Raw genomic sequence first — 23,319 nt, 5'->3', positions numbered from 1 at the left:
GGGAAGTTCCACTGCACCACGAACGTGCCCCCTAGGGCTCCTCTCGGGGGAAATTCGCTTGAGCAATACCTTTGGCACTTCAGGTTGATTCCGGTCGCAAACAGGTCTACTTGAGGGGTTCCCCAAAGGGTGAAGATCTCCTGAAGGACTTCCTGAGCCAGTTCCCACTCGTAGGACACAGTACTTTGCCCGCTCAGAGCGTCCGCCGTCATAATCTTCTCCCTGGCTAGATGAACTGCTGATAAGGAGATTCCTTCCTGAATTGCCCAATACCAGAGCCGCATTGCCTCTCTGCACAGAGGTAGTGACCCTATACCTCCTCCTTTGTTTAGGTAATACATGGCCATTGTGTTGTCCGTCATTATCAGGACATTTTTTCCCTTGACAGACGGCAGAAAAGAATTCAGCGCTAGTCTGATTGCTCTCAGCTCTAAAAGGTTGATGTGTAGTTTGGACTCCGATGGAGGCCAACGACCGCCGATTGTCAGATCGTTGGCATGAGCTCCCCACCCAATGAGTGAGGCGTCAGTCACTACTGTAATCTCCATCCACGGTTGCCAAAAATGTTCTCCTTTTAGGATGTTCTCTGTGCGAGTCCACCACAGAAGATCCTGCCGAACCTTGTTCGGAATCTGAAGGAGATCCGTAATTTGTCCTGAGAATTGGGACCATTGAGTCTTTAGAGCCCATTGAAGGGATCTCATCCTCAGGCGTGCTTCTGGCACTAGCAAAATGCAGGATGCTATGAGGCCAAGCAACCTCAAGAAGTCGTAGGCCGGAGATTTTGGGCATTTTGGAATTTGGAAACCTTCTGAAGAATGTCTTGAGCCCTCAACTTGGGAGGCAAGTTCTTTCCCAAGGATGTGTCTAATACAGCCCCTATGTATTGGAGCTGTTTGGAAGGTGTCATTTATGATTTCTTGAAATTGAAGGAGAAGCCCAGTCTGTGGAGGAAGTGGCAGGTGACTTTCAGATGATTCAGGGCTTGGTCGGCAGAACGCGCGCTAATCAAACAATCGTCCAGTTAGGGATAGACATGAATCCCCCCTCTCCTGAGGTCCGCTGCCACCACTGCCATCAATTTGGTGAAGACCCTCGGGGCGTCGGTCAACCCGAATGGTAGGACTCGAAACTGATAATGCGAGTCTCCAACCTCAGGTATTTTCTGTGCTTCAAATGGATTGGCACATGAAAATAAGCATCCTGAAGGTCCAATGACACCAACTAATCCTGAAGTTGAAAGGCCTGGAGGATCTGAGAAAGAGTAACCATCCTGAATTTGTCCCTCCTGAGGAGCTTGTTAAAGCCTCTTAAGTCCAAGATGGATCTCAGTCCTCCATCCTTTTTGGTGATCAACAAATATGGGGAGTACCATCCCTTGTTCCTCTCCGCTACAGGTACTGGTTCTATAGCACCTTTCTTTAGTAGAGTTAAAACTTCCTGTTGTAGGAGCAGGTCTGGAAGCTTCAAAGAGTGTCTCCCCGGTGGATTGCTTTGAGGTTGCGTTAGAAAAGGAAGGCAGTAACCTTGAGCTATTATTTCTGGAGCCCAAACATCTGAAGTAATGGCTCACGATTCTTGCAGATGCTGTGATAGCCAGCCTCCTACAGGTGTCTTGTGATGCAAGTCCTCAAAGTGGTTTTGTGGCTGTTGCTGCAGCTGCTGATGATAAAGAGGCTGCAGGTGGGGCTGGTTTAGCATGTTTACCTCTTCCACCATGAGTGGTTTTTCGCTGGCCTCTTTGACTGGCCATTCCTCTCGCCTTTCCATATGAGGAGTAATAACGATAGGATCAACCCCTCCAAGATTGTCCTGGTGCACGAAAAGGCTGAGGTTGCCTAAAAGCAGCTCCTAAAGATTTGGCTGCTGCTTTCAAGGTCTGCAACCTCTCAAAGCTCTCGTCAGCCTTGTTGCCGAAAAGGTGAGAACCGTCAAAAGGCATGTTCAAAAGACGGTTTTGCACGTCCGGTGCGAAACCAGACTTTCGCAACCACGCAAATCTGCGTATCACTGTGCTAGTGGCCATGGCCTTGCTCACGCTATCTGCAGTGTCCAATCCAGACTGAAGGGATTCCTGCATGGCTTCCTTTCCATCTACAACGATGGCTAGGAATCCTTCCCTTTCTTCCCCTTCGGGTATGTGCTCCGCTGCCATTGCAATGCACTCCCACAGAGTGTACGGAAATTTTGCCAAGGCACATGTGGAGTTGGCAGATTTTAATGCCATACTCCCAGATGAAAATACCTTGTGTGCCCAACCATCCACACGCTTGTCGTCCCTATCAGGAGGGATGGAAGGGTATGCCACTAATTAGAAGCTGTGGCTGCCTGGACCACCAGACTTACAGGAGTAGGGTGTTTGGACAGATAGCCAGGGTCGCTACTGGAAGGGCGGTATTTTGAAGTGAGGGATTTATTCACAGGATGAATTGAGTCCGGGGTCTCCCAATTTCTGGCCACCCTATTTTGTAAGGCTACATGGAAGGGTAAAATCGGATCTTCGGTGGGGCCATGATCCAATATATCAGTCAGGTCATCCTGATGAACTGAGTTGGTGGTCTAGCCCATTCTAAATAATCCACCACCTTTGTCATCAGTTCTCTGTATGAGGAACTGGCATGTTCCCCTGGTTCTGGTCTGCCAAATTCTGTCTCGGGTGATGTGTGAACTCCACTTGCGTTATGCAAGGTTTCCACTAAATCCCTCATTCTGCTTTCCTCAGAAATTAGACATTCAGGGACATAAGGGGTGCCATACTCTATGCCAAAATGAACATCCTCCTCCTCAGACCTTTCTTGTTCTTCAAAAATTGAAGTCAAGGATTTAAAATATTCCTTCCTTGGTAGAGGTTTAGACATTTTTTCTGGAGGAGCTGTTACAGTGGAGGCTGAAGGTTCTGTAGTCTTTGCAGTTTTTTCTTTTGCTGCTATTTTGTCAGTTTCTAGCTGAACTGGAGCCTTTGAAACTTTTGGCACCGAAGGCTTCGGGGTCGACGTCGACAAAGGCATCGACGAAATAGCAGTCGACGACGGAGCTGGCTTCAAGGGCGCTGAGACGCTCTTCGAAGGCTAGTCCTTCGAGGTGTGTTGGGTTCCGGACGGCGTCGATGACCTCGAGCGCTCGACTCGAGCGATCTTCATCACTCGGGGTCCTGGAAGGTTCCCGATCTTTCCTCCTTCGATCAACCGGGCTGGAGGGTGCGCGAGTGTCGGCATGGTAACGCTCACGGCCAGCTTCCGAGGAAGGAACAAGTTACTTATCTGTAACTTTTGTTCTCCAGCATGGGTCTGGCATGGATTCACATGCTCATGAATATTCCCCGTTCAGGCTGGGAATCCCTGGTAAAGAAAAAAATCAGTATCAGTTTTGTTTCTGATTGGTCTTTCTTAGTAGTAACCAATCACTGGTCTCTGGGTCATACTGCCCCCAGCCAATGACTGCCCTCTCCCTAAGCCCCGCCCCTGGCAGCCATCCTCAGATTTGGTAGAAGGTAAAGTGGCAGTATGACCAAGTGAAGAGCCGCAGAGGGGAAGGAGGGAGGGTTCGCATGTGAATCCATGCCAGACCTATGCTGGAGAACAACAGTTACAGGTAAGTAACTTGTTCCTTCTCCAGCATGGGGTCTGGCATGGATTCACATGCTCATGAATATAAGAATACATAGCAGTACACACAGGCACAACCACGGGAGGTGGCGAGGCTCAACATTAAGCATTACATAAAACTCAACATTAAGCATCTCTTACCTCCTCACCAGGCTCACCTTAAGCGAACAGGTTGCGCAGCACGGCCTGGCCGACTCTGGACTCCTCCCTGGAATCCCGGTCGACACAATAGAATCTCGTGAAGGTGTGCGTCGACCTCCACGTAGCAGCCCTGCAGATGTCCAGCAGGGGCACACCAGACAAGAACGCCGTGGTAGCAGCGATCGCTCTGGTCGAATGGGCTCTCGGACGGCCGGGCAACGGTCGGTTTGCCAACCAATGACAGTGCATGATGCAGCCTGAGAGCCATCTGGAAATCGAAGCCTTCGAGAGAGCCTTCCTTTGATTCACAGGTCCAAAGTTCACAAAGAGCTGTGATGTCTTCCGAAAACACTACGTTTCGGTCCACGTAGAACTTCAGCGCTCTAGCTACATCCAGCGAGTGCAAAGTCCTCTCGGCCGGCGACGAAGGAGACGGGAAAAAGACTGGAAACACCAAGATGGAAGTCAGATGGCACCTTGGGCATGAAGGAGGGGTGCGTCCTCAGCACCACCCTCGTCTCGTGGAAAGTCAAGTATGGAGGCTTGCTGGAAAGGGCCTGAATCTCTCCCACGGGTCGTGTAGAGGTGATGGCCACAAGGAACGCTGTCTTCCACGACAGAAACTTCAATGGAGCCGAATGCAAGGGCTCGAATGGCGGGCCCATGAGCCTTGTCAGCACCACATTGAGTTCCCACGCCGGGGCTGGAGCCTTCACCGGCAGAACGATCGGAACAGTCCTTTCATAAACTCCTTCACCAGGCGATGAGACCACAGGGATGACCGTCCTGCAGTTCTGGTGTATCGGGAAATTGTTGCCAGATGAATCTTGATGGAAGCGTGAGGTAGTCCAGCTTTGGCCAGCGACAGTAAGTACGGTAGCACTTGAGGGGCTGTAATCCATAGAGGGTTAATCTTCTGTGCACGGCACCAGACAGAGAACCTCTTCCACTTGTGTCCGTAGCACTTGAGAGTTGAGGACGCCCTGGCCTTTGCAAGAATCTCTCTGCAGTCAGCCGGGATATCGTACCCTCCAAACTCTAGTGCTGCAGGAGCCAGGCCTGCAAGTTCAGCGACTCCGGGTCGTGATGAAGAATGGCACCTCCTTCTCTGGAGAGAGGATCTGTGTCCGTCGACAGTTTGACTGGTGGGGACGCTGACAAGTCCAGAAGGTCCGGGAACCATATCTGTCTCGGCCACCTACGTGCGACGAGGATCATCCTGCACCGGGACCTCTTGAGTCGGTTGATGAACCTGAGCAGCAACGGCGGGAACACATACAGGAACAGGCTGTCCCAGGGGAACGAGAAAGCATCGCCCATGCTCCTCGGCTGGGGGAACCTGCTGGCGAACCTCTGGCACTTAAGAGTTCATCGCCGTCACAAACAGGTCAATTTTGGGTTTGCCCCATCGCTGGAAGAGTTGATCCACTGGAGCCTGGCGTAGTTCCCACTCATGGCAAGAGCGCAGCTCCCTGGTGAGCGAGTCGGCAATGGTGTTTTTTATCCCTGCTAGATGAAACGGCACTAGAAACATCCCCTGGGCAACGGCCCAGTGCCACACATCCTGGGCTTCCTTGGATAGGGCTGGGGATCTGGTTCCTCCCTGCTTCCGGATGTGGAACATCGTGGTCGTTGTGTTGTCAGTGAAGATCCTCACCACCTTGCCCTTGAGGGACAGGAGGAATGACTTGAGGGCCCAGAACACTGCTCGGAGCTCCAGTATGTTGATGTGGAGCGGCCTCTCCTCCGGGAACCACAGGCCTCTCGCGAGAAGATCTCCGATGTGTGCTCCCCACCCCTCCAGGGAGGCATCCGTAGTCACCGTCACTTGGTATGCTGGGGTCTGAGAGTCCGTGCCCGCGGCCAGATGTGCGCAGGAGCCCCACCATCGAATTGCCTGGTAGAATACTTTGCTGAGCGAGATCTTGTCCTCGAAGCTGTACGTCGCTTGTGTCCAACGGGCGTCGAAGAACTCCTGCAGAGGACGCATCCGAAGCCTGCACAGGCACACCAGGTAGATGCAAGAGGACATCATCCCGAGAAGGGACTTGATGGACCTCACTTTGGCCACGTCCATGGCCAGCAGACGCTGTACCTTGCCCAGGATGGCCTGCGTTCTTTCATCAGACGGCGAGGCCAACTGCGCTACTGTATCGAGCTTGGCTCCCAGAAACAGCGCGACCTGCGATGGAACCAGGTGGGATTTGGGGAAGTTGATGGAGAATCCCAGGTCCGTGAGCAGCCGGACGGTCTTTTCCGTGTGTTCGAAAGCGAGTTCCCTTGTCCCTGCTTGGATGAGCCAGTCGTCCAGGTAGGGGTAGACGTGGATCCCCTGCAGGCACAGCCGCGCCACCACTGGTGTCAGGCACTTGGTGAACACCCTGGGCGCCGACTTCAATCCGAATGGGAGGGCCTTGAACTGGTAGTGCCGCCCTTGGACTACGAACCTGAGAAACTTTCGGTGTCCTTTTAAGATGGGGATGTGAAAGTACGCATCCTCCAGACCCAGCGACGCTAGGAAGTCGCTTCCTCCAGCTGTCCCAACACGTGCTGGAGGGTGACCATCCGGAACTTCTGTGCCATGATGTATTGGTTTAGCGGACGCAAGTCCAGGATGGAACGCCAACCTCCTGTTTTCTTTCTGACAAGGAAGTATCTTGGAGTATACTCCGGAGCCCCAGAGCCTCTTTGGGATGAGCTTGATGGCTCCTTTCGTGAGCATCGCCCTCACCTCTAACAGCAGTTGAAGGACGTGGTTTTCCTTCCTGGCCACTGGAGGAATTCGGGGGCACTTCTTTAGGAATTCCAGAGTGTGCCTGTGGGCCAGAGCATCAAGCACCCAACGGTCGATGGAGATGGACTCTCACACGCTGAAGAACTTCGCCAGCCGGCCTCCCACCGGGGTGCTTCGGTGGGGGCCCGACGCCACGGCCGGTTCAGTCTTGTTTGGAAGCAGCCTTGCCTCCTTGGCCTCCCTGGCGGCGACGGCGAGACCCACCTGACTTGCCTCGTCCCCTGTAGGCTTCTTGCGATGAGGAACGGGCCGCTTGATGGTAGGTCGAGGAGCCGCCGCCGAATCCTTTGGAGGCACCTTGCTTGCCTCTGGAGTTCCAAAAGGGCGGCCGCCGTTGCTGCAGAACTCCCAAGGCCCGAGTCGTCTGTCGGTCTTGATGGCCTGCAGCGACTCATCCACTGTCTTTCCAAACAGATTGCTCCCGTCGAAGGGCATGTCCAAAACCTTGGCTTGCACGTCCTGGCGGAAATCTGTCACCTTGAGCCACCCCCGCCGTTGAAGGCAAACACTGTTGCCCAATTGGCGGAAACCGGTGTCAGCAATGTCCGTGGCCACCGTTATGGCGTGGTCTGATGCCACCTCACCCTCCTGTAGGATCGCCAGGGCCTCTGCCCTCTTGTCGTCCGGGAGGAAGTCCAACAGGGGGGCGATCTTGTACCACAATTGCTAGGGCGTTGGCTGCCTTAATCATTGTCACCGCCGACGAGCTGACTCGTCCTATGGCATCCAGCTTCTTTCCCTCGCCGTCCGGTGGGAAAGTTGAAGATGAGGCCGATGCTCACCCCCCCTCTTTCTTCTTGGCCGCTGCAGAGACGACCAAATCCGGGGTCGGTTGTGCCCTAAGGCACAACGGGGCGGCATCGGGGACCCGGTACTACTTCTCGTACCGGTCCCTCTTGGCAGGTGTCGTGGATGGGTTCTTGAGAAGGGCAAGTGCCTCGTCCCAGATGTCATCCAGCAACGGCACCGCAAGGACCATCTTCCTCTTGGCCTTGCGCCGCTGGTAGAGGAAGCCTTCCTCCTTCTCCTCGGGGCAGAGCTGAAAAAGTTTGGATGCCCTGGCAATCATGGCGTGGAAAGAGCCAATCTCGTCGGGCGGGGACACCCGAGGGATCGGAGACGGACGGTCAGTGCCATCATCACCGCCGTTGTCATCTGTCCCCGTCGTGGCCGTGTCTGTTCCCATGTCGTCCCTCGGGATTGGGGAAGGCGACAAAGGCTGAGAAGGCCGTGAGGGCTGAAGGGGCACTGGATGAATTCTCCTCCTTTTGTTTGGAGGATTCCCGACGGGTCATCCATCAGGGGTAGGGGCAGTCTCGTCCTAATCTCCATGCATAAGGCTTGGATTGCCGTCAAAATGGTCGCCGAGTTGTCCTGCGGCTCGGGCTGCGACGGGCACAACGGTTGCTCCTCATCCACGGGAACCTCGTCGTCGTTGCCACCCTCGCTCTCGTCGTCCCCTTCGTCGGGATTCCTCCCATGGGACCGGGCCTTTTCCAAATTCTCGGTCAGTTCCTCCTCAGAGGTTGTATCCGTGTCCGTAATGGCCACCGGCCACCCCCCTTCTTTTTCCACCGGGGTCTTCATGGGGGTCTTCTCGATGGGCTTAAAAGAGGATTCCCTCCGCGGAGGCAGGGAAACTCTAGACCCCGAGGTCGCCTCCACTGGGATAGCCTCCACAGGCTTCGCCAGGGCCGCAGCGACTCCCTCAATAGAGGCCTTAGACGGGTGGATCAAGGCCTTTGCCGCCTTGGGTGCGCTTGAGGCCTGCACCTTAGGAGGAGGGTCACCACCTCGCTCCCTCTCGGCTGGTTCCTCCGAGATCGACCGAGGCCTCTCCAGAAGCTTAGCAGGGTTCTCGGATTTCCTCTTCCCTGAGCCATAGCATTGGCTCTTGGTTGATGGCGTCGGTGAAGGCACGCCCTGACTGGCAACCGAGGAGCCCGACCGTTTGGCGCTCCTGGTGCCCGCGGACTCGCAGTGCTTTGCCTTCTGTTGGGCCCCCATCGCTGGGGCGCCCTTACAGGATTTAGAAGACTCCTCGGACTACTACTACTACTTCTTCTCATCTGCTGGGCTCTTGCCTTCAAGCCAGTTAGAAAGACGGGTCCGGCGATCCCTCATCGTCCGATCCGTCATGTTAAAGCAAAACGCACAGTCCTTCTCGATGTGCGTTTTGTCCTCGTGGAGGCAGTTAATGCATTTCGAATGCTCGTCCTCCTTGAACACATTTTGGAGGTTGCATTCAGGGCAAATCCTGAACAGTTTGCCGGGAGTCGAGCTTCCCTTATCCTGGGCCATGTTCTTCTCGTCCACGAGGTAGGCCTCAGAAACTTCTGGAATCCTCCAAGAAGCGTAACTCGACGAAAACTTCACCCTTGAGGGGCGTAGGTAAATCCGAAACGGGTCCCTGTTGATCAGAAGTAGAAACGGTGGAGCTTGAGGCTCGATTAACCGAAAAAATGAGATAAATCTCTTTGAAAATGCGCAAAACGCAGTAAAAGCTTGAGAGCTATAGCACGAGGACTCCCAACACTTGAGCATGCGGTACAAATCTGAGGATGCATGCCAGGGGCGGGGCTTATGGAGAGGGCAGTCATTGGCTGGGGGCAGTAGGACCCAGAGACCAGTGATTGGTTACTACTAAGAAAGACAGATCAGATACAAAACTGATACTGATTTTTTTCTTTACTGAGGATTCCCAGCCCGACGACGGGGAATATTCATGAGCATGTGAATCCATGCCAGACACCACGCTGGAGAACGCGCGGACCAAGGCTTAGCCTTTTCAAAAACCTCCATCATTTTATCTCTAAATGCTTGCCATTCTTCGGAGGAAGAATGTTTTGTGGGGCATTTCATTTTCTTGGGGGATTCGTCAGAAGACGAGGTGGAAGGGGATCGGTGGCGTCTCTTTTTAGACTTTTCCGTCAAAGACGAGTGGTGGGAACCACTTCGGGACCTAGAACTATGTTTTTGCCTTTCGCGTCAAGGAGATTTGTCCTCATGAGATCTCGACTCGATGCTTGAGGCTTTTCGGTTGGGTTTTTGACCTACCTGTAGCTTTCCCTTCCTCTCTCGGAAGGCCTTGCCCGTTATTGCCTGACACTTCGTACAGGCCTCCATGTCGTGGTTTTTGCAGAGGCACCACAGACATTCTCGGTGCGGATCCGTGATCGACATTTTGGAACCGCAGGTTTTACATTTCTTGGACCCTGAACACGGGGTAGTCGGGGTCGACTATGAGGACATCTCGAATATCTTCTTCACAATAACTGCATCAGAGAGCTATCGAAGCACGCTGAGTCCCGAAGCAACACATACTGCAGAAAAACAGAACTGAGGCCAAAGGGCGCCATGCGTGCTACTTTTATACCCGATGACATCACCCCCGACGGAAACCTTTGTCTCGACGACATCGACGCCCTCTGCCGAGAAAACATTTCCGAAGCCGCTAAAGCTGGACGAATACATCTAAGACGAGTAATACGTTGGAGGACACAATCCATTCGAATTTCATTTTTTGTGCTTTATTATCTCAACCTGAGAGTCCCTCAGCACTTTCTGCTGGAATCTTGGATTTTTGATCAGTGTTCCTGTGTGAATGGGTACCTTTTTCCACACTCAGTCTTTTGGGAATCGTTTTCAACTCGTTTGGTCAGATCTTTTTGGAGTAATGCTTTCCTCCACCTTTTAAGGCATCTGAAATGTATTATTACGCCACACAGCCCTTTTTGTGCAGTGATCCTGGGAGCTCTTTGAGCTTTGCTTTTTATGTTCCTTGTGATAACTGCTTCCAAGGATAGGGGCATACTTTCTATCCTACCTAACTTTTATTTTGTGGAATATGCTCACCCTACCCTACAAGGAGTGCTGACTGGACACAATGTATCCCTTTCTCCACTTCTGTAACTTTCTAGTTACAGTGACAAGTTAATCTGAGTGGCTGGGGGCAGTGGATATTTTCTACCAATTGTTACATATTTTACACGCAGGCTGCTATCGTAGCAGCGGTAAAAGACACATGGGTCACGATTTAACTAAAATCGTGACGATCTTTTTTGGCCAACTCTTGAGCTTTATTCCACCATCCTGGGTGGGGGAGGTCCTGCTCACTCTTTTGTCTTTTCCGGGTCAGAGCTGGGAGTACACCAAAACTCTGCAGGTCTTTGTCCTCCAGTACGCCTGATTAAATCCAGCCATCCCCCAAGGTTGGAATGTGGCATGACTGCTGATTGGCTGTGAACATAAGGTCCTTTGGGTAATGTGTCATGCAGTGGATGGGAAGCAGAGTAACTCTCACACCAAATAACAGAACCAACTCATGAAGATGGAAAGTTTGTCTGTTTTATTATCAATTGTCTAAAACAGGGAGTTACAACAGACATCAACGGACGTCGCACAGGGTTCTCTCCAAGCATTTCATTAAAAAAAGCATACTTTTATAGCAAAAAATAATCATTCCTGATGTCATACTACGTGGCAAACAAGAGAAACCTATGGGGGGTTATGATACGCTCAAGGGGAACATTAAGTATGCTTTCTATAAGGGGTTGGGTTGTGATTGGATATCTACGGTCATGTGCAGCAACTTGTGTCCTCCTTTAGTGCAAGTCATGTTCATCATTATTAGGTACATGGTATATCATTGGCTCTCGAACTATAAGGCCCTTCATTATATGTCCCTCATCAATTGGTTGGCATGGTCATGCCAGTCTCGAACATTCAGCTCACTAGCAACACATAAGCTCATACATCAGGTGCCAGTAGGTGGACTTGACTGTACCTCCCCACCTAATTAGCCCAACGTCTCTCATCACCCATGCCTTCTGCCATGAAGATTGTCTTTGAACTTTGCCTTGCAAAGAATCCTCGTCTCTGGGAATATAAGTAAGTGTGAGCACGGGCTATCGTTGGTTCTAGAACCAAATGCCCAACTCTATTTTCATCCTTGACTCACGTGACAGGAGACCGTACTTTGGCCTGGTTTGCAGCATTTAATTTTCTTAAATGAATAAAACTTGGCACTCATGGTATTTTTTCTTGCACCTTGACAAGGGATGATTCAGCATCTCACTTTTGCTGCCTTCAAGAATAGATAACCAGCCTTGGCTTGCTCCAAATTTGATACCAGGCCAAACAGCTTCACCATTCAAGTCTGTGATCTCAGCTTAAGCCTTTGCTGCGGCATAGCTTTCGATCCTCATTTCTGCGTGAGTCTGAAGTCACTAAAATTGTGACACTGATGTCGAGCTTCTATTTAATGGCGGCTCTCTGCCTGTAATCTATTCACTACGTATAGCCAGCTTCTATAATCACTTAGCCTACATGCGTTACAGCATCTGTCCAGTTATCAAACGATCTGCTTTTTCTGCAGTGCTCTTCACACGTGCAATCTTCTTTTCGCATATGAACGTTCACTTGATTCTTTATTTCGTCATCAATTTCTATAAGGTCCATACATCTTCTTCAGCTTAACTTCTTGGTGCTTCACGCTCTCTTCTTGTGATGTCATCAGCAGCTCCTCCTTCTCTCATTTTCATATTCCTTTGGGGAGCTCCTCCATGAGAATGTCATCTATTCGGGAATACATTTGATATGGTTTATTTAGTGGATATCTTTTCTCGAATATTCACTGCAGAATGGTCGTAACTCCTGGTGTCAGGCATGGCACAATTTCAGGCTGCCAGCATATAGGTAACAGGGGGGCGGGTACTTCCTGCAGAGGCATTCGGCTGCTCCTCCACAGCTGGGTGCCAGCATAAAGGTGAGGGTCTAGGAGCAGAATGAGAAAGTTGACCCATAGAACGAAAAATCCAAGGAAAAAGAAGGACGTCTGCAACAAACTCTAGCGACCGCCAGGGGCTACTGAGTAACCGTTGCTGTTCCACCCTCACTTCTGATCGACAGGGAGGATCCAGACTGGATGACTTTCTCCCCTGGGCTGGTTGGACTGACCAGTATCTAGACAACCTGCATTTTGAGCCGTCCCACAAGGAGCTGCAACCGTCCTGGGCTGCAATTTCGATACCCTGGGAACTGGACCAATAGGCTGTGCATAGTCTCCTGAAGCACAGTTTTGGCTGGAAATTCGTGGGCATCCTGTTGGATCTAAAGTGACTCTTTCCCACTCGGAGACGTCTCCCCTTCCAAGTCGAAGACCGAGAAACAGAGAGAAGACCAACATGTGACTCTCGTCGCTGAACCAAAGCCTTTGTCGAGTCCCAACGAGCCAGTATCTAAGATCGTCTGCTGGCCATCCCATTGCAAGAACCTGACTATCTGCTACCGCCAAAGGTTACTTCTTCAGCCTCTGGGCCAAGAATCCGAACAGGAACTGCTGTCGCATCACCTGGGGACCTGCCGGTGGCATCATCTTCTTTCTTCGTGAAATATAATGTCCCACTCCTAAGCACTCACCTGGAAGCTTGCTGTGTTGAATCAGACTCCTCCTTTGCTGAGACATATTTGGGTTAACAACCCAACTCTGTTCTCCCAGACCTAAGGACACTGGTCCATTGGTCTACAATCCTCCATGGTGTCTGCCTGGCCTCCCTGAACCACCTTTTTGCTAAAGATTTTACTTAGCTGCAACATAGAAGAAATCTGCTATTTTGACATATTTGACAGTGTCTGCCTTTCTTTGTTCTTCTGCCTAGGGGTCCTGATCACCCAGAATCACAACTGACTATGAGACTCATTCACAGAGAGGGCTAGACATTCTAAAATATAGGTTGACTAAAAGTACTTACCAGTATTTGTGTTGCTTACTTTAAGTGTTGCTTATAAGAAATGATTGGCTAAACTTGAAGGCTACTCTAACTACTTAGATGTATATCATCTAAGAGTTTAACTATTGAACTGAGTAATGCTTAACACAAGTCTAACTGTATATAAATGTGAATACATTTGCTAACCTGTAAATTCTAATACTGTGTTAGCTGCCTTAGTGTTTATAATAAATAACAATATTTTTATAAAACTAGTATAATTGTATTCTTGACTAGGAGGTGTGCCCTGATTTATCTGCACTTACCTACAGCCTTTCTTCCTCCTAAACTAAGCCTGGCTGCTCGTCCACTACTTCCAGATCTTTTGGGTAGTTCAGGTCAAACCTAAGAGTTGGAGCCCTGTACTACAAAAGCCCAAACTGTTGACATTATTAATTGTGGGGAGGAGACATATGAAAATGCTCTAACAAATGTCCTTCAAACTTTAAACACAGATATGAGCCTTTTATTGTTTGACGGTTATTTTCAGCATCCCTTTGCAACTTAAGTTAAGCAATAAACATGTAATTGCAATGATGCTTTTTTATTCTAATTGCAAACTTTAAGGGTCACACCTTTGGCTGAATAATTTACAAAGGTTCATAAAAATTATAGAAATGAAATGCGTTGTCCATACCTGGAAATAGTGAAACACCTCCTACAGGTACCTTCCTAACTGGATTTGATGGAGATGGATCTGTAAGTAAAGTATATTGTTTATATATACAAACACACATATATATATATATATTAACTTGTGCCAAATAACACCAAACAGACAGACTAATAAAGGTCTTACCGTCGATAGCAGTATGAGCTCTGCAAATCATGAACAACCGTCCATTGTCACTGTCAGATAATTTATTTAGTGTGCGTTACAGATTGTGTTAAAATGCATTTGCAAAATCAGCCATGGGGGCAGATCTTTGGGAGACCCCCCTATTATGGTGAACAGGAAGACAGAGTTTAGCCAAACCCAATCAAGTTAAGGCAACAGAGTGACAAGGCTTAGTATGAGGAAGAGTTAGAGTGGTCTAAGGCTACAATGAACCCATACAGAGCAACACCAATATATCCAGCTAGACCGGAAAGTGTATACAAATCTACAAAAGTTTATTAGTCCTTTAGAATACACACTAAGCAACTAACACTTCTAGTCAAATATTGTCACACTAACACTATAAGACAGATATATAAATTGACCCTTAGGAGATATATAATAGCATTTGTTTCAATGACCGGTGTAACACAGGTAAGACCTTCTATGCGTTAGAAATAGAAAATAGACTTTATAATATTCCTATAACGGCTTCTCTAGCTCCTTGAAAATGCAACCCTAAGATGGTTTGAGGACTTGACGTAATAGCCCCGAACCCCAAAGGGAGATTTCCCCTCGACAGGCACTGGAAGCGCATCAGGAACAAGGTCCCCCTCGAATCCACACATACACTCAAACTAACCAATATGCTAACTCTCTCCTCTGCACCAACAAACAGAACGCAGCTATACCCCTCGATCAATTCAGCCTAGATGCACACATACCTATACACTTCAATGATCACCCTAACAGTCTTTAGAACGCAGTTATACCCCACGTAAATCGGCCTAGCTGCACACAATTCCATTCACAAACTCCACCACCGCCAGAAAGCAGCTATCCAAGTCCACTTGGCTTTGCTGCACATATTCTACTAATCTCACACAACCACTGCACGATGCATAGTACTAGAATGCATCTACACACCACTTAATTCTCCCTGTCTACACACATACCGAGTGCACCCAAGCACTATTTACTATACTACTCTCTCCACTGACCTGGACTAAAGGCCTCAAGGGCTTTCAACCCACATCGCTTTGGAAGCATACCAATGGTAAAAGGCACTATACAAATGCCCAATAATATTACAACATGATATAACTTGTGCCCTAAAGTCAATAGTTGCAAAGTATATACTTAACAGGTAGGTTTTCTTGAGACATGGACTATGCCAGTGGTTATGATTAATAAGAGTCAAAAGGTTGAAGTTCAGGTAAGTAAACTCACTCAATCCCAGTCCTTAGAATAGACCTTGGAAGGGATCCTTGACCAGGTCTCCACTGACCAAAGTCAGGAAAGAGTAATTTAGGCACAGGACTTTACACCCATGTAACCCTATGTAGGACAAGGGGGACAGAAACGGGTAGGTTAACTTAACAGCCTGTTGGGTAAGATTTTCATATTCATGATAAATCTTAACCTGTGTCAACCCCAGAAGGTTTTGCTTGGACTTGGTAATTATTTTACATTGTCCATAGGTGAGTGGGAATCTTTTTCCCCTCTCACCCAGTCTGTGACTCTTTTTATGGGTGACCTTTTTATGTCTCTCCATAGTGTATGACTGGAGTTATTGTTTCCTATAACTTTGTACAGACTATAATGTACCATGACAGCATACAGCATTTTAAATGCAGTGGCTTCCTTTTTAATTCTCTTATTATTTCTTGGGTGAACTACTATTTCAAAGAAGTAAAAGGGATTTGCATCCCCTTTACATTGATTTAAGTGAGCTAGCACATCCCACCTTATGTAGAGTGCTGGGGAGATACAATGCATCCACTTTCTTACTTATCTGGTAAAAAGTTTCTTTCAATTGCAAGTTTACTTGAATGGCTGGTGGCAGTGGTTTTACCTTAGTGACTTTTTAGTCTGATCAATCAGCCTCAGTAATGTACAGAAGGGAAACCATTCTGATAGAATGGTGGGCTCGTATCAATTGCTTGTTGTTTCTGAGGTCTTCCCCTACAATTCTAGGTGGGAACGACCTCAGTGGAAGTATTGTCTTCAGTGGGAATCCTTTGTATTACCTGCCAAGCCTCCCCAGTGTTTGAGAAGGCAGGTAGTGAGGGAGGAGTCCAAAACTCTGCAGCCCTTTGTATTTCACCTTGCCTAAAAGGAACCAGGTCCCAATGGGAGGCTGGCTGACCTGATTGGACAGCCAGACCGCCCCTTTCAGTAAACTGCAGGGAGAGATTGCAGAAGTTGTGCTGTAGTTCCTGATAAATACTCTGACACCTGGAAGCTGCTGACAAGTTAACCACTGGAGCTGAATACGAAGAGGAAGATGAAGAAAAGACATCTGTTGTGGTTTCCAGCGACTGGAGAGCCTGCTGTGTAACCGGAGCCTGACGTGACCCTTCCTTCCAAACAACCTGGTGGTCCCGAATGCAATGACTCCTACTCAGAGGCTGGTGAGATCCACTAGTACCAAGAAGACCTGCATTTTGAGCACTCCACAGCGTGCTGCGACCTTGCTGCAAACCCCCAATACCCTGGGACCTCGAGCCTGAGTGTGGTGCATGGTCTGTCTCCCGAATTGTGAATCCATCTGAAACTTTGGTGGACTCCTGCTGGATCTCAAGAGACACGATCCAAATCCCTAAAGTCCCCTAACCAGACTGCAGGACAGAGAAAGTGAAGAGAATCCAACCAGCAATATCAGTTCTTCATCTGGCTGCTGTAAAAAGGGGCCAAATCTATGGAGCCACAAGAATCCTTAAAACGTCCTTTGCTGAAAGCCTCCTCTAGCAACTGCTGCTGCAAGTTTCCATCCAGTGTCCAGACCAAGATTCCAGGGACCGGGTCCTGTGCGGCTGCATCCTGAATGCATTCACCCAGAAGCTCTTTTCTCCTAAGGTACTGTGTGGGCTTAGGTAATACTTATCTTAGTCTTGTGTGGTAGATTTGTGTGGTTTGGAGCTTGGCCATACCACTTGCCCAGACCTAATGCTGCAACGCACACAGGGAACCTTCTGTGAAGTCCATGAACACTTAAACTCTAAAGTGAATACTTACTTGTTTAAAGAGTAATAATAAAGATTATTCAGCATTAACCATTAACAATCATTAAACAGCAATACACTACATACAAATAATAATTTAAAACCCTAAACCTTATTTTAAAAATGGTCTTCTATACATTTTAAGTCCACCTTTTATAAACCTACAAACACCACATATAAAATACAAATCATTCCAATTCATGAATAGGGGCATTGCATTCAAAGTATTCTGGATACCAAAATTTACAAAATAATGTTTAAAACATTGTCCTCTAAGGGTAATCAGGAGGAGGCATATTAATCAGAAATTGAGTATATTCTCCTTGTATCCCGTCCCACAAAAGCATTGTTTACGGCCGCCCAGCCAGGACATTCTAGCTGTCAATGGAAGGATGTTTAATTGAACCATTAATATTATTTTTCCATGCTCTGGAGATCTCAGGGAGCTTACAGCACCTCTCTCCTGGATGCTCTGAATCAAGGCGACAAAATGACATCAATGAGAGAGAGGATAAGTGATTCTTCGTGCTCGCATATTTAAGTCTAATGGCCTTTTCCCTAAGGTCGATCTTCAATTTGGCTAGACAATTGTTTTGGTTAGTATCAATGCCCCACTTGTTGATCAGTCTTTTATTTATTTTTATTTATTTATTGTGTGTTTTAGTACAAAACTGAACGTTTTGGTTTACATAAAAATGCTGCATAGCCCCGCTCACCACAAGCCCCATCACCACGCCCCCCTCTCACGGACAATACAACCCCCCAAACAAACACAGCTGCTGTTAAAGGGAATGATTCAGCGCAGTGCACTGAAGTGCAAGTTTCAACATCTTCCTACACTTTTATTTTAAAACTAGACCTTTCCATACTGGTTTCTTTGGAAAATAAAAGTACGGGAACAGTAATACTAAATTTAAAAAAGTAGAGGAGCACTGCTCCCAACCACTCCTGCCCACTTCGATCACTGATAAAAATACATACAAATCAATCAGTCAATCAATTTAATTTCTATACGTGTTAAAAGCTTTATATCTAAAAATACATCAAATGATGATAAAACAATTATACCTCTAAAAAAGGCACACAAAAAATGCACATAGTTCAAACAAGCATCAGGCAGTGACAAGATTTGACAGGAAGATTTGGAAAAAGTAATTTGTATTGCAACGGAACAGCAGGTCGAAAAGGAAAAGAAAAGCGCCCTTAGTACTAATTTAAAACGACATCCAAGAAATGTAGTAGCCTTATGGACAAGGAGATTTCATTGGTGTCAAGGATTCTAATCCATAAGTACTTTTCTAGTATGCTAAGGAGCAGATCAGTTTTTCTCCTTTTACCCAAAACATCCATTGGGGGGGAAGACATTTGGCTTTATTCTTAACATTTGGACCCCACATTCCCTGGATGGGTGCTTCCTCAAATATGGAGCTAGAATGTTATAATTCTTCACCGACGTAGTAAAATGATCTTTAAAACAGCAATACTCCAGCAAACCGGTCCTAAACTGTATCCACACATGTCTAAACAGTTTTTGCTTCACTTTGTTGGGATTCGTAGACAGTTTATACGTTGACGATTTCATTTTTAAAAGGGTGTGTACACCATGCACCCCAATCCACCAACACCTTACAATCGCCCTTTACCCACATGTCATTCAGGTGGCCAAAAAACAAGGCGTTGGGTGGAGAAACTATGCCAGCATATTTATGCAACTTTCCCAAGTCAATAAATGTCTGAATTGGCAGTTGCCCCAACTCAAACAGTATTCCGGCTATTGGATCCGAGGCCGGTAGGCGCAACACCCTTCTCCACAACTTGGCCTCCAGCCTTGCCCTACAGACTCCATCTTCCCGTGTTTGGGCCCCAAAAACTAATTTCGGGACAATTTTCTGTTCAAACAGTTTCAACACATATCGTAATCAGAACCTTCTAAACTTGTAGTCAAGTTGGATAAGTTGACTAGCCGCTGGCAAAAACGTTGACTTTACTTCAGCTTGTGGCGCATTCCTGCCATTTCCATCATAAATACACAAGCCCAAGTACTTATACATATTAACGACCTCCAAAGTTTGACCACTCATATTCCATCCACATTTTTTCGTTTTACTTTCCCACTTTTCCCCCTATTGAGCACCAGAATGTTTGATTTCAAGCTGTTAACTTAGAGATCCAGCTACTAAGGAAATCATCAACCACCTGTGAAGCTCTTTGCAGGCCTAGTGGTGTCAAATCATAGATGACAACATTGTCTGCGTATGCTAAATATTGTACTGCTACATTTCCCAACTTGGGCGTATTTGTCCTATCAGTTTTCCAACAGGCAAGCATATCATTGATGTAGAAAGAGAATAAAAACGGCCGAGGACACACCTCTGTCGCAGTCCACGGTTCGTCTATATCCATTGAGAGAAGGAGCCATGCGAATCCAGTCTGATTGGGGACATCCACTATCAGATAGGCTCTTCCAACGGATTGCCCTATTTACATGCTCAAAAGCTTTACTAACATCCAGGAAGGCCAGATAAACCGGTCTAAACTGTTTCTTAGCTTGCGCAGCCAGAAGCCCCAAGACAAAACTATTTAGGGCTGTTCCCAATCCCTTCTTAAAGCATTCCTGGTAGGGATCCAGACAGTTAGCGCCCCAAGACCACTCTTGCAATTCCTTTAGAATCATCTTGGCAAAAGTTTTGTTGGAATCGTTCAGCAAAGAAATGAACCTGTAGTGCGTCAGGGACAGTCGGTCTCTTCCCTCAAAGAGCAAAACAATCAGGGCGGCACACTAGGTCCCCGGAAGCTTTCAATTTACCAAGATGTTTCCAAACAAGAGTGACAAAAGCTGGGCCCATAACCAAACATTTTATTTCAAGGTCCAGGAGCATTCGTTTATGAGCTTAATCAAAACTGCTATATCATCAAGGGTCTCACTAAGGGCCCCTCGCCAAGATCCTCCAAACATCCCTGACTTTCCATATACTTCAGAGAAATATTTCACGCAGACGTCTTGAGATATTGCTTGAATTTGCAGGTATTGGTCTGTCCCCCTTGGCTTGATCAACTGCCAGTACCTCGTAATGTTGTTAACCAGCATGCAGCACAACATATTTTCTGCATCATTGATCGCCCTAAAAGAATGTATGGCCCTTAAGCCAATTTCTTTAGTTTTGTTTAACCATCCGGACCTCTCTAGACTCAGCGGGCTTCCTTGCCCGCCTTATCTCTAGTCACATCCTCTTTTTACGCTGCTGGACCATAGGATCAAGGCCATGATTGTGTCCCACCTTCATCAATCCTTTTTCCAGTTGATTTACTGACATTAGGCCCCGCATTAGAGACAGGTGGGGCAGACCTATCCGGAGAGCACAGGACGTCCACCTCCGCACAAGAGACATTCCCAATCATATCATCAAAGGCCATGGGTATTCTCGGGGAGTACTTTACTGCATGGTTCCTTGGATTAATTTCAACATTCAGGGCCTTTCCCCACAGGCCGTGTTACCCCAAAAAGGGGGTGCTGACAACAAACCATAGCATGATCACTCAATCCTGAACTTTTAACATTCAAGCTTCCACCTTTCCGGAACAAATCGACAGACAGAAAATAGTCGATAGTCAACTTTCATGGACCGTTTTGCCAAGTAAAACTCGGGGGAGGGGCTGAGGGGAAATCCCTGAGGAAATGTCTATTCAGTGGCACCAAGTCCCAAGTCTCTTGCTCCTGTCGTACCCTTTGTCCCCTATCCTGCGCTTCCCTTGACGTTTTTAACCTCACTGATTCTTGGTAGCAGCAAACATCCAGGCATTCAGCATACCCAGGGCCATAACCAAAGCTCCATCTTCAGGGATTTCCCCTGGAAATAAGAGACAGAAAGTTCACAGCTTCCTCCATCTTAATGAGTTCAGGGTTTAGGAATATATTTACCAGCAAAAACTTGCAAGACCCTTCCCCATCCGTTCCTGTCCATTCAAGCAAGATGGCCAGCATGTCCCTCCTTTTCAACACGGCGACCCCGGTGGACCCGGACTTGCTTTGGACTGGTCTTGGGCCCTCAAGGATGAGGTGCCCTCAAAGGACTTAGAAGACCGCTCCTTGGACCGGCCGGTCCTGGGTGAGGCATGACCCTGCTCGAAGCACAGGGCAGAGGTCTTGGTGTTCAGCCACACTGCCAGTCTACTGTGCCTATCCTTCGTCTTCTTGGAGAAGCCGAGGCATATCTCGCACTCTTCTTCCTTGTAGTCCGGAATGCAGACAGTTGAGGCATTGCAGGTGCTTGTCCTCAACAAACACATTCCGCAGCCCGCACTTGGTGCAGGGCTTGAAGAGGGATCTTCCTTCTTTCTTCTCCTCCGTCATGGTTGTAGGGGCGAGAAATAGGCCTGATGGCCTCACTGTTCCTTCTGGAAACTTCGACATTCTTCGCCCTTGAGGGGCGCTGAACTTCACCGACAACAGATCCCAGCTGTCGGCAGATGGAGGACAGAGCACAGGTTCTTTTGGAACAAAAATAGAACCTTTTTCTGTCGAAAAACACGAAAAATCCTAGAAGTAGCTGGCAGAGCAAACTCGAGGACCACCAACACTGTAGCGTGCTGTAAAGATCTGAAGATGGCTGCCAGAGGAGTGGCTTAGGTAGAGGGCAGTCATTGACAGGGGGAAGTATGACCCAGAGCTCAGTGATTGGTTGTTAGGAGAAAGACAGTTCAAAAATTAAATGGAAACTGATTTTTTTCTTTACCGAGGATTCCCAGCCTCGGAATATTCATGAGCATGTGAATCTATGCCAGACCCCATGCTGGAGAAAAAGAATTTTAAAAAAGCAATGGCGTCAAGTCTGCTCATCCCGGCTTCAAGTTGAACAGTTGTGTTTTTGGGTCTAGAATAAACTTATTTTTTGTACTTACCTGTCTACATTTAATTATTGTGGACTCACATTGTGGACTCACTGTACGGACTCAATCTGTGGCCCTGGCCCCACTCCCACACTCCTGAGAATAGCCTTGACCACTCTCCACACTTTACTTGATTGGGTTTGGCTAACCTCTCAAAGTTCCTCTAGTCACTACAACTAGGGTGGCCCTCCTAAAATCTGTCCATCAGGCCAGATTCTAGAAATTCATCTTAATAGTTGCTGCTTATGCTAGTACCTTTGTAAAAACTCCAGGGGCTGATGCAATACCAAATGGGAGTACTTTAAATTGGTAGTAACGCAACCCCACTTTGAATCTTAGGTACTTTCGGTGTGCTGGCAAATTTGAAATATGAAAGTATGCATCTTTCATATCAAGTGTTACAATGTAGTCCCTCCTTCTGAGCAAAGTAATGACTTCCTGCAATGTTGTCATTCTGAATTTTTGAGGTTTTGACATATGTGTTTGCTGGAGTACTGAACATTTTGTCTTGTCTTTCTTTGGAACAAGGAAGTACACAGAATAAATACCCTGGTTTACCCAAGCTCTATGGCTCCTTTTTGTAAAAGAGCTATTTCTGCTTGTAGGATCTATCGGTGTTCTAGAGACACTGTCCTGTAACTTGGTGGATTATCAAGCAGCAGTTATACGAATTCCAAGCAGTATCTGTCCTTCACATTTGACAACACCCACTTGTCTGATATGATCTACCCCCCATGGGCGTACAGTGTAATGCAACCCACTACACGGGTCACATGGCAGGGGACCTGACACAGGGAGCCATTGAGTGGTAGGAGGAGCCGAACCTCTAGTAGTCTGACCTCTACTCCTACTACGTCCTCTTCTGAACCGTCTTTAAAAAGATAACTGATGCAGATAATTGTGCCTGATTGGTATACCAAGAACTGGAGGCAGCTCCTGATGTAAAGGCTTACTGGGCTGAGAATCTTGCATATCCCTGTCCACAAAAAGGACAGCAGTTGGCAAGCTACCACCTTCAGTGATTTGTGTTCTTTTCTGACAGTTTCCATGGCATCTTCTACTGCCTTGCCAAACTGAACATTATCCTCCAGTGGCATGTTAAGAAAACATAACAGGTGTATTTGTAGAGCATACGTTCACCCCCAAAGTGGCATCTTGGGGTGAACGACTAATAACAGATGTTTTTTTTTTACCCAACTTAATGGTACTCATTTTATCAACATTGGAAGGATGAGCTGAGTGGACCTGCTGGGTCTGAGCCCCATACCTAAGTAGCGTAGCCACAGCGTAGCCTGTGTTT

General features: G+C 47.8%; 1 protein-coding gene across 5 annotated transcripts in view; it reads right to left on the bottom strand.

Moving 5' to 3' along the window:
* Positions 1-23,319, bottom strand: part of WASHC2C (WASH complex subunit 2C) — a 2,476,852-nt gene that overhangs the window by 1,486,951 nt on the left and 966,582 nt on the right. For all 5 annotated transcript variants that reach the window (XM_069610545.1, XM_069610544.1, XM_069610547.1 and 2 more), the window contains one exon: positions 13,948-14,007. In XM_069610545.1, the coding sequence (XP_069466646.1) occupies positions 13,948-14,007 (60 nt within the window). The remainder of the gene's footprint in view (positions 1-13,947; positions 14,008-23,319) is intronic.

The sequence above is a fragment of the Ambystoma mexicanum genome, chromosome 8, assembly GCF_040938575.1.
Source record: "Ambystoma mexicanum isolate Mex_15411 chromosome 8, UKY_AmexF1_1, whole genome shotgun sequence".
Classification (NCBI taxonomy): Eukaryota; Metazoa; Chordata; class Amphibia; order Caudata; family Ambystomatidae; genus Ambystoma; species Ambystoma mexicanum.
Note: the sequence above shows the minus strand (reverse complement) of the source record. Positions and strands in the feature narration are given on the sequence as shown.